The sequence below is a fragment of the Nannobrachium achirus genome (assembly GCF_963921795.1).
Source record: "Nannobrachium achirus genome assembly, chromosome: 7".
Lineage (NCBI taxonomy): Eukaryota > Metazoa > Chordata > Actinopteri > Myctophiformes > Myctophidae > Nannobrachium > Nannobrachium achirus.
In genome coordinates this window covers 1133744-1146006 of record NC_137816.1, presented here as the reverse complement: position 1 = coordinate 1146006, position 12263 = coordinate 1133744, and the positions used below count along the sequence as shown (strand labels likewise).

Genomic DNA, 12263 nt, shown 5'->3' with positions numbered 1-12263 from the left:
ATACAAAACTAGTCTAACAATAATGTTACCAGAAACACATAAAGAGATAGCCCTGAACTAGGCCTGTAACTCTGAGAGTGTACAAATGGAAGCAAATGGACCCGTAGGTCCATCTGGTTCCAAGAGTTATGGTGGACCTTGCAAATAAAACATTTGAGAACCACTCTAGTACTAGTGGTCATAAATATGCCATAGTGTCGTAGTAAATCAGTGTCATACATATTCGCAAGAAGACCTTCCAGATTTGACGTTCAGTAATTATGATAAATGATGATAAATAACAACATTATAATGTTGTGTAAAACAGAAAATCTAAAATTTGCCAGGGACAAGACAATAAGGCTTTGCCACGGGCACATTCTGTCCATGTGCGGACATATTGATGAACCCTGATGAAATCATATTGAGCTACATTTTGTGGGTCTTTTGTTTGATATTATAGTGGCCATTTTGCAGGCCCAGGTGCATTGTGGTTAAAGATTCGTCTTTTGTTTAATTGTTTAATTAAAGTTGAGAGTAAAAGAGTAACATATGAACAGAGTAAGAGTAATAGAAAATAGAGGAGCTCTCTCTCTCTCGTGCATACACAAAACACATAATAGTTCCGTTTATCAGAGGATAAAGTTGCGATGCACTGAGGCTAACACCCACCCGTCATGCGGAACAGGGTGGCGCTGCGGTAGCTGGTGGTGTGTCTGTACTTGAGGAGGTGCAGGCGAGGAGGCGTGGCGTGGACGAAGAAGCCCGGCTTGGCGAAGGACTCCAGCGAGTCGAAGCCCGTGATCCACGTGTCCCTGTGGAGGATGAAGGTGGCGCCGTCCCAGAATGCCTTGCTCTCCTGCCACTTGGCCAACCTCAGCTGGCCTCCGGAGTCACGTGACAGGAAGTAGTTGGGTCTGTGGGCCGCCTCCAAGGACACCAGCGAAGGGTCTGGCGAGGATGGACACAAACGCACACATGAACACCTAAAATGTCTCTCGAAACAAACATATCGTCACCGTCTGGCCAAAACAGCTTAAATCCATTTTTGAGGTTTTAGATTTTTTGGCATAAATCAGGGCTATTGAACACCCTTTACATCTGAGTGTTGGTTGAAATAATATTGAACCAATGGAAAGTAATAAAAAGTGCTTGAGACAAAACCTCCACACTTTCTGCCAAACCAGCTAACTCCACCCGATTGGCCCTCTCTTTTTTTCATAAACATGTGCTATTGAACACCCTTTACGTCTGTGTGTTATTAGTAAAAAGCCCTTCGATCAAAACCTCCTAACTCCACTTGAGCTCATTTTCCCGCCCGACAGCAGAGATATGCAAGTGGTTCAAAGTGGCTCAAAGTTGATTTCTCTAGGGACTCTTTCTCTAGGTTTATGGGGGTCTAAATTGACCCTTGCAAGTCTGTAACTTTGACAGTGTACAAATGGAACCAAATGGACCCTGACAGGTCCATTTGGTTCCATTAATACACTGTCAAAGTTAAGGGGAGACCAGGGACGTGCTGGGCTCCTGATTCAGCCCGGGAAAAAGAGTTGGAGAGGCCCTCATTGCGCGCTATAGATAGCGCTGCTGCTACTCAAAGATTTGCCATTTCAGATCATGACAAGTGACAAGCCAATTACTGTACATGAGTTATATTTCGTCGTTGTCGGGTGGAAACCTTGTATGTCCAAAACCATCTGTTTTGTATTTATCATTTTAAAAATGATTTAAACTAGTGAAAACTGCCGATCTACAAGCACACAACGCCTCGCACCGCGAGGCGTTGTGTGCTTGTAGATCTGCTGTTTTCACTACTTTTGTGCAACGGCCTTGTATGATGAAGCAGGGCTTTGCTTTGCGAAAAGATAGATTTGAAACTTGGAGATTCAAGGTTTCTGCCCGACAGTGACGATTTACTTTGTTGGCCGCCCAGCCCCCAAAATGGAACGAAGGCCGAAATTTTATTAAAATGTTTTCCTTATGGCCGGCCGGGACCGGCCGGGAATGAAACGGCCGTTCGGGGAGTTGTCCCGCTTTTCTCAATGGCCAGCACGTCCCTGGGGGAGACCTTCACATTTCAAAGTTTGAGAAGCAGTGGCCTATGCTCTGCATGGCATATAAAAAGGTAGACTGTTATTAATCCTGTGGGTGAAATTCAGTTTCAGCTTCGCCCTGCTGACTGCTGCTCAGATGGTGATGATGACGAGCACTCAAAGGGATTCGTTAGTTTAAATGTCTTGCTCAGGGACGGACACTAAGACACATAATTGTATACTGGGTGGGCAAGAGAGGCATTACCATGACAGCTACTCTACTCACTGAGCTGCAGCCGCCCCAAGATATAGACTGGAATATTCTTCCGATAAGCTCAGACATTTCTGTATGAATGAGATACAGTGGTACAGAGCCTAGAGAACTGGGATGACATGCAGCTGGGCTTTGGACAGTTTTTGATGATGGTATATTGTGATATTTCTGTGATATCAAAATGTGTTACTATTCCAATTCTTTGTGTATTCATATTTTAATAATTCCCTTTATCGCTCTGTGTTTTTTTTATAACCTAACTTGTACTCATGTGTGTCTTATTCCTTGCTACTGTGACCAGGCCCAGACTGGTCACAGTCGGGAACAGGCGAGGAGAGTTTGGAGAAGATTAAAGCTACTGTAATCATTCATTTAGTCCCCACTCCTTTGGGGTATCTTTTGTCCCACACGTGGGATGTGTCCTGTGCATTTACCCAGTAGTAGAAGCAGTGGGAGCTTGTGAAAGACAGACAGGCCAGAGCGTATACTTTCCCTAACGCTGAAACGAGTATGCCTGCATGCTGGCGTATACAGGCCTTGGAGGCAACAGCCAGTCAAGTCCAATAACAACACTATTCTCAAAGTAAGCTTGCAATCTCGCCATGCTAAGGAGCTGCTACTACTGCTCATAGCTCAGGTTGCTGTATTAGCATCCAGTAAACCGATCCCTGGGCCTGTGTATGCCACACTGGAAGTCAACAGGACTCCGTGTCTTCAGCATCAGTGTTTTCATTGGGAAACACAACTCATTCCAAACACTTTTCCGTGGCAGGGGAAACAGTGGAAGGGGAGAACTCTGGCTGGCCAGCTTTCAGTCGGCGTCTGCAGGCCAAGGCCAGAGGAAACAAGCGTTGTTGTCTGAAACCTCTGATTCAACAGATTAGGTTGGAAAGGGATAGCTGGCTGCTACCGGGGCAAGTGCAGGGTGATGGGAGGGAAGCTGTGAACTACTGTGAATGAGGCGGAGTGAAGGACCCGTGGATATGAGAGGGAATGTCTGCGACAAAAGAGGTAAGGTCAAATTCAGAATATCTGAAGAGGGCACAGAGTGTGGACAAGAACTAACATAATAATCACTTGAACCACTTTCAACCTGGTGTCCCTATTTTGGGAACGTCAATGTAAGAAAACCTTAGCTTTTCTTTTCTTTACATTACATTTTTGAAAATATATATATATCTTTGTGGTTCATTTTGGTGTCTAATGAAATGCTTATACTCTACTGTACGTAGCATAAAAGGTTCTGTACCCAACCCATAGGGGACCAATTGGTTCAATGAAAAGTCTTCTTTCTAAGGCAGTGGTTCTCAACCTTTTCAGGCCGTGATCCCCAAAATAATCATATTTGAACTGGGGACCCCCCCACCCTGAAGAGCACTAAGAGTTGAGGCATTACATTTTGTATAACACGGTTCTATTGTGAAAATAGCAGATCTACAGTACATGCTCACAACGCCGGCTATTTTCGCCGGCTATTTTCACAATTTCTGCCTCTAATATTTGACAATTTAGCCAATGTTTCATTTGTCATTTTAGAGGTATTAAAAAATCCTTAAATTGTCACTTTAGAAATGTGCATAAACCCTACCCACAACTTTCCAACATCCCATCGGGCATTGCGCAGAAGTTGCACGGAGCTTCCGGCGCCGCAGCCGAGTGTGATCTACAAGCTCACAACGGCTGCATCTGCGACACGACGTGAGCTTGTATGTCTGCTGTTAACCGGAAGTGTGGTGCAAAAAATTCGCCAGTAAATTCCCGCGGAAAGAGGTGGATACACTTAAACTTTATGTTGGTCTGTTTACTGTTGAGTGAGAAAACAATGTTGAACTTTAAGTTATTCATCTGCCCCCCCCCCCCCCCCCCCCAAATAATTTGGGGACACCCTGGGGGTCCCGACCCACAGGTTGAGAATCACTGTTCTAAGGAAACACATAAAGTGTTTTGTGTTTTGTCCAGTGTGTTCAGCTCACCATGTGGCCGAGCTGTGCTGAGAGCTGGAGTGACCATGAAGGTGGACAGGGTGGGCTCTGCCAGGGTGTCCTCCCTCTGGAGGAGAACAGCACCGGTGGAGAGGTTGGCAGACAGCAGCTTGTCAGGGTCCTTGTAGCTCAGCAGCCTGTAGGGTCCTTTACCTAGAACTACAAAACACCAGCGTTCAGTGGTGTCAGTGGTGTGTGCTCACAACATGTCAAGGAACTCACAACATGTCATTTGGCTGCAGAGTGCAGATCCCCATCTAAAAGAAATATGTTGTGCAAGGGATCCCCCAGAGGCAAAGATTTGAGTTAAAAACATTTGCTTTAAAAAGAATCCCTGGCTAAAAAACAACAACATTTGAAATATTGATTTGATGGTCATATTAACCATAGGAAGTATTACATTTGTTTTTATTTTCACATGCATGCCATAAATTCCATAGGGATAGATCACACATGACATTTATGACATCATCAACTTGCGACAGGCATTTCCCCTATTGAGTGAAAGATTAGCTATTTCTCGAAGAAATAAAATATTTAAGGTGTTTTTAATTTTACATTGTAGTTATAGAGGACAATTATAATGTATTAAGGCATATTTGTCGTATTAGCCAGGGATCCCTTTAGAAAATATATATATATTTTGGATGATTTAAAAAACAATAGCAGATCTACAAGCTCATAGCGTGAAGTGACACTCTATGAGCTTGTAACCCCGCAAACTTTGAGAGCCAAAGTATAAATTAAAAATTGGTTCAAAACATTTTGCTACCCCCCCAAGAACCCCACTTTGAAAACCAATGCTGTACTTATTTATATTTGGAAAGAGACATAATACTGCCACCTTGTGGCCTTTTTTTGTTTACATTTTTGGTTCCATAATGTATATTTTGTCAAAACCTGATCGAGTATAGAAAGTTGTCATTCCATTTGTAACTGAACAGGCCTGAATTGCAGATGCAGATGTGACTGATTGTGTACCTATACATATACTTTTTTTTTTACATATACTATAAAAAAAAAAAAAAAAAAAGAATGGGAAAAACTACACAAAACTAAAAAAAAAAAAAAAAAAAAAACAGTAAAACATCAGTAAAAACAGATGTGTGTGTGAGTGTACCTTTGTTGTAGTATTCACAGTCGTACGCTGCCAAGAGAAGCACAGAGACAATGAATACACAAACTGTTTTCCATTTACCCTCTAAGAAGAAAGCCTGACTTTTTGCTGTCTAGGTCAGGGGTGTTCAATGTTTTCAGGCCAAAGACCCCTTAGTTGAGAGAGAGATGAAGCAGGGACCCCCACAACCTGTTCATAGATTCCATATCGTTTCATTGTTTGACAGCACAATCATCAGTGTATTTTGGATTCATGTCAATTTGTGTTTTCAGATATTTAACCACTTGAGCTGTCAATACTTAATAAACTTGATCTTTCACTCTGTACTTAGTCTGCTCTTTTCCCCCTCTACACCAAACCTCTTTGCCGGAAATAGCAGATCTACAAGCTCACAACGCCGGCGTTGTGAGCTTGTAGATCTGCTATTTTTGGCTAAAGTTCTCAGAATATGGACACTAGGGTTCAAGTGGTTAATATAAAAAAGGAGAAAAAAAAAGCTATCACATAAAGATTTGGAGGAACCCCTGTAGTAACTCTGAGTGAAGACCCCTGGTCTAGGTGACTAAGACGTGTTTTTCTTTTTCTCTGTATTCTGATAGCAATTATTGCTATAATGTTTGTTCTCTAACAGGGGTCTTCTCGTCTCTCCAGCTCTAGTAAAAAGAAAATAATCTCAGGTTGGATTATCAATTTCACCCAATCAGGAGAGAAAACAAGTGAAATGGACTTATTTCCTATCCGGATACATGAGGGTCTTTATTATTATCATCAAATTATTGGCTTAGGAATGCGACAAAAACAAAACAACATCTATGAATTCAAGTTTCCATGTGGGGCAATCGATAGAAAAAAAGTCATTTTGGGCGTGAACTATCCCTTTAACCCATTTAGGCCTAGAATTATAGCAAAAAATAGATCTGCTATTTTTGAAAAATCTTAAAAACTAGAATTTTGACCCGATTCTATAAGTGTCTTTTGAATCCTTCTAAGACTTTTTGAAAAACCGATGTTTCAGAGTCAGCAATCTGGCCGGCCATCGTCAAAGAAAAGGTCCTTTTCACTTAAATGGAAGTTAGTGTGTTCTTGAGAGACTACTATGTCAGTGGTTCTTAAACCTTTTCATGTGAAGGACCCCCAAAATGATATGTATTTGGCCACGGACCTCCATCTCAAAATATCTAGTTCCAGGGACCACCCAGAAGCAAAAGTTGAGTTACAAACGTTCGCTTTGAAAATACATACCGTATATTCAAAGATTTGCACACATTTTCACGACTTTTTCAAAAATAGCAGATCTACAAGCTCGCAGCGCGGCACTCGGTGCCGCGCTGTGAGCTTGTATATCTACTATTTTTCACTGGTTAAAACGTTCAATAATTCTAGGCCTAAAAGTATGGTTAATAATAGGATTGCACTGTTGTGAGATAATGTGCTTTATAATAGTTTGACAGTTAGCAAGATAAACAGCGGGTAAAGAATGTGGACTCACGGCACAGAGACGGGGTGCGCCAGTCCACCGGGATGCCATGGTGACAGCAGCGCTGGGCATACGCCGCCACACTGGTACAGAAACACTCGCAGTCGCCACCGCGGCTGCACCCGCATGTGTCTGCCAGACAGTTGGTATAGAACCAGGTCACATCCACCTAGACACAGAGGGAGGAGCGGAGAGACCTTAGTTCAAAACGCCACTTCTAAATGAAGAACAGACAATTAAAAATCAATTATTGGCAGTGTTGGGGAAGTTACTTTGACAGCGTAACTTGTACAGTTACAAGTAACTCACCATGGTAGTAACTTGATCAAGTTACAGTTATACCCCTGGAGAAATATAACTTGTAAAGTTTCAAGTTACATAGAAAAGGTAACTTGAGTAACTTGAGTTTTATGTTTTTATTATTATTTATTTTTTATTTATTTATTTTACGTTTTTTAGCGTTATATTGAGAATATTAATTTGGTGTACATGAAACAAAATATAATATCCTACAAAAAACATGCCAGCAGAAATATGCCTCTCAACTGAGTTTTATACTTTTATTTAACAAAGGTTGACATCTTTCTTTAGTAAAGTGTCCCTAAAATAAAATTCCACAAAAAAAAGAGGATCTGTTGAGGGTACAGTATGATATTTCATCTCAACTCTTGTAAAACTGTAACTGCCTTGTGCCTTGTATAGTGATGGTTACATCTTTGCTAGGTATTAATTAAACTGTTATGACATTTGATCGTCAATCTTAACAAAACTTAAATGTAAAATTATAATTTCGCTTGTAACTTCTTGTAACTTGAGCCAAAAATTACCTCAAGTAACTCAGTTACTTGACGAGTTTTACAGTAATATGAATGTAACTCAGTTACCAGCAAGTTACAGCAAAATGTAACTTAGTTACGTAACTCAGTTACATGTAACTTTAACTTCCCCAACACTGATTATTGGTGACTATTAATGTTATATTGAGTTCCAGTGTGCATTTTGAATGTCTTCACAAAAAGAAGACACAGAAAACAAACCTGATCAGAACAGATCTATGTAGCTTAAACTGTATGCTATTTCAAGTAGCACATTTCACACACTTGCACCTTACCTAAGCCTGTTATCATAACAATTCTAACCTATACTTTGTTGACCAGGGTACCATAGATCAGTGGTTCTCAACCTATGGGTCGGGACCCCCAGGGGGGTCCCCAAATTATTTGGGGGGGGGGGGTCCCCAGATGATTAACTTAATGTGCAACAGTAAACAAGCCAACATAATGTTTAAGTGTATAGCACATTTCTAAAGTGACAATTTAATTACTTTTTAATGCCTCTTAAATGACAAATTAAACATTGGCCAAATTGTCAAATATTAGAGGCAGAGTTGCGAGGCGTTGTGAGCATGTAGATCTGCCATTTTCACAATAGAACCGTGTTATACAAAATGTAATGCTTCAACTCTTAGTGCTCGTCAGGGTGGGGGGTCCCCAGTTCAAATATGATTATTTTGGGGGTAACGGCCAGAAAAGGTTGAGAACCACTGCTATAGATAGAGTTAGGGTTAGGTACTGTAGTTACAGTAATTGGTCCCCTCTTTTTTCCCTCCTCTACACCAAATGACTTTGTCAAATCTACAAGCTCACAACACAATGTGTTGTGAGCTGGTGTACATCGTCCAATTTTCACAGAATATTTGCCTGTTTTTGTAGAATGATCGCTTATTATGATGTGCCCAGAAATAGGTACACTACAGTGTTCATGTGTTTAAATGAAACTGATAAGAGCATGCTGCACCAATACTCACCACTGGGTGGCAGACTTGGAAGACCTCTCCGAGCAGGACTCCACATTGTCTCTTTGCAAAGGGCTCCCTGAGGGGGTTGAGGCTGCAGGGGTGTCTGATGTCTGGACTGTTCACACACTGAGGATGCGTGACGGACAGACACACACACACACACACACACACACACACACACACACACACACACACACACACACACACACACACACACGCACACACACACACACACACACACACACACACACACACACACACTTTTAAAAACTGTTCTCGGTTTTCTTGAATTATTATAATAATTGATTTATTAGTAATATAATATAGTCATAACTTGGTGTGTTTAGAACCTCTGTGAGTGTATTTAACACACATTCCATATCCACCTGTTTCCGCGAGAATTTACATCTGCGGGACACACTTCCGGTTAACAGCAGACACACAAGCTCACGTCGCGTCGCAGACGCAACCGTTGTGAGCTTGTAGATCGCTCTCGGCTGCGGCGCCGGAAGCTGCCCGCGCATTCTGCACAATGCACGACGGGACGTTGGAAAGTTGTGGATAAACACAAAGCCCCAACAAACAGAACCGTGTCTCGTCTTATCTGGTCCAGACACATGAATGCATAAGTAATCAGCCCAGGGAAACGACGGCTCCCAGAGCCACGTGCAGGGGCGTCACCAGGGGTAGGAAAGTGGGACTGAGTTACCAGGGCCCAAGGTGGAGGGGCCCTAGTAACTTTAGCTATTGAAAAATAGCAGATATGCAAGCTCACAGCGCGGCACCGTGTGCCGCGCTGCGAGCTTGTAGATCTGCTATTTTTTGAAAAGTTGTGAAACATGTGCGCAAATCTTTGAATATATGTATTCTTTAAGTGAACAACTTTTAAGTGATCAAATTTTGCTTCTGGGGGGTCCCTGGAACTAAATATTTTGAGATGGGGGGTCCTTCACATGAAAAGGTTTTGAGCATCACTGACATGGAAACATAGGTTTCTTGGCACACATTTTCACGATTTTTCAAAAAATAGCAGATCTACAAGCTCGCAGCGCGGCACTCGGTGCCGCGCTGTGAGCTTGTATATCTGCTATTTTTCAATAGTTAACATTCATGGGGGGGCCCCGCAGTGAATCCTTGTACCCAGGGCCCAGAATTTGGTGTGACGCCCCTGGTCAGGAGACCCATCTCCTGTTTCCGTAGCGCGAGGCAGCTTGATGTACAAGCATCCTGAATATGTGGCAGGGGCTTACCCACAACCCCACCCATGATGCTGAGCGGGTGCCAAGCAGGGAGTCATTGGGTATCATTTTTATAGACTTTGGTATGACTCGGCCGGAGGTGGATTGATTCCCCCAATCTCCCAGTGTCAGGGTGGACATTCTGTGAGCCTTGGTAAATGGTAAATGGTGCATTTATGCAGCGCTTTATTCCAAAGCCCTTTACATAGATTGTGCATTACATTCACCCATTCACTCACACATTCACACACCGATGGCGGAGGAAACCATGCAAGGCACCAACCTGCACATCGGGAGCAACTAGGGTTTCAGAGTCTTGCTCAAGGACACATCGACACTAACTCTGGGGGAGCCCTGGATCGGACTGGGAACCTTGCGATTCTCCATCCGGCCGCTCTATCGGCCACTGGGTACCTTACCCCACTATCGAACTTAACCTTTTACCTTTTAATGGTAACAAGAATAGATAAGACACATAATTTACCTCCACTGCGGTCCAGCTGTTTCCAAACTCCTGAGGTGTCGGGGAGTCGATGTTGTCTGGCGTCCGCATCTCGTTCACCGTCTTCAGGTCAAAGTTCCCACACAGACCACTGAGTTTGCCCTGAACACAAGAGTCAGCGCTCACACAGCATCAGTCAACACATCTGTCACCGCGACGTCCTCCACAACTACATGTCATGTCGTATAGCCTAAAATATTTTTTTTCTTCTTTTTTTTATCCCACGATTTTGTAACCCATTTTTCACCCAGTGCCAATTGCCTATGTAATCCTGGGCTCTGCTCTCCCTCTGCCGCGCCTGGGGAGACAACGGACTGACCTCATGCTTCCATATACATGAGGATCCCAAGTTGCTTCTTTTCACCTGACAGTGGAGATTTCCCTCGTTTGGACGTAGCGCGTGGAAGGAACACGTTATTCCAACCAGTTCCTTTCCCTTCCATCAGGCATCCCGGCTGGCCAGGGGGAGGCATTATTGAGACCAGGATTACTGCATGTTTTTGTGAGGGTATAAACCCTAGGAGACACGGGGAGAACATGCAAACTCCACACAGAAAGGCCCTATCGCCAACCCCACCTAGGGTGACGTGGAGGGAGGAACACGCCCCCAGTGCCCACAGCGCCCCCCGGCAGGAATCGAACCCAGGACCTTCTAGCTGTGAGGCGAAGTGCTAACCACTGCGCCACCGTGCCCCATAGCCAAAAATGTTTTACTGTATTGTAGTGTACTTTTTGTGCTGTTTACATTTGATTGACTAATAAGGTATAGTAAGGTAAACATATGAAAATCTGGGAACTAACATGTACTAAAGGTTTCAAATTCAACTCCCGGGGGAAACCTCATGAAGAGCTAATGAAAGTTTGGGTCCCATTAACATTACTATACAGGAAAAAAATAGCAAAATAAATCTGCTTTAAGTAGCATGTGAGGAGTCAAACTAGTTTTGCATGGAAAACATTCCTTGGGCTAAACACGGACCCACAAAACTATGATTTAGTGATGAGTCATCACTTTTGAGATTTGTGGGGGCCGTTTTTAGCCCAAGGAATGTTTTGCGTGCAAAACAAATGCTTGCAATGGATTCAGCATCATGAAAAACCCATAGTTTGACCCCTCACATCCTACTTAAAGCAGATTTATTTTTTGTATTATTTTCTTGTATAGTAAAGTTAATGGGACACAAACTTTCAGCAGTCTTTTTACGAGGTTTCCCCCGGGAGTTCGAATTTCAAACTTTTACTACATGTTATAACACACCTTTAGAAACAAATTGGTGAAGACATTTCTTGGTAACGATTTATTTCCCAGATTTGACAAATATATGAAAAAATGCCCTTACTGGTATTCATTCAATCAATCAAAACGGACTGAATTTGTATTGATTGTTGCAAAGCCAAAAATATTAAATTCCAATATTGTTTATTCTGGAAATCTGTGATGATTCAAAAATAAAATTAAAAAAGAAAGAAAAAAGAAACCTAATGCTCCATTAATGGTGGTAGAGTGGAGGTGAGGTCAAAGAATGACTCTTGCAAAATCAGGCTTTCAAAAGGCAGAGCTTCAGTGAGTGTCTCTCCTCACCTGCCAGCGCGGTCCAACCTGGATGTGGACGGTGGTCTTCCTGTCCCAGAGGACGGTCACGTCCTCCTCTGGGATGTGGAGGATGGTGAAGGAGCCAGCGGGCCAGATGAATATGTTCTGTCTCCTGTCAATCACACTGGACGGGTTCTACAAGGGAAACATAACCACGTGGTTGGATAGTAGCCTGGGGCCTTAGGGATAAAAAACGGTCATTTCGTGCTAATCAGTCTAAAAGCACCAAATTTTGCACAGATGTAGCCCAGGGCATGCTCTAATGATTT

The 12263-nt window shown here is 42.8% G+C and overlaps 1 protein-coding gene across 1 annotated transcript in view; it reads right to left on the bottom strand.

Annotated features, from left to right (window-relative positions):
* otog (otogelin) overlaps positions 1–12263 on the bottom strand; it is a gene marked incomplete at both ends in the record, with an annotated part of 160880 nt that overhangs the window by 54344 nt on the left and 94273 nt on the right. Inside the window, 7 exons of the mRNA XM_080729331.1 lie at positions 652–930; positions 4260–4427; positions 5389–5415; positions 6875–7031; positions 8670–8786; positions 10383–10502; positions 11983–12129. Of these exons, the coding sequence (XP_080585457.1) occupies positions 652–930; positions 4260–4427; positions 5389–5415; positions 6875–7031; positions 8670–8786; positions 10383–10502; positions 11983–12129 (1015 nt within the window). The remainder of the gene's footprint in view (positions 1–651; positions 931–4259; positions 4428–5388; positions 5416–6874; positions 7032–8669; positions 8787–10382; positions 10503–11982; positions 12130–12263) is intronic.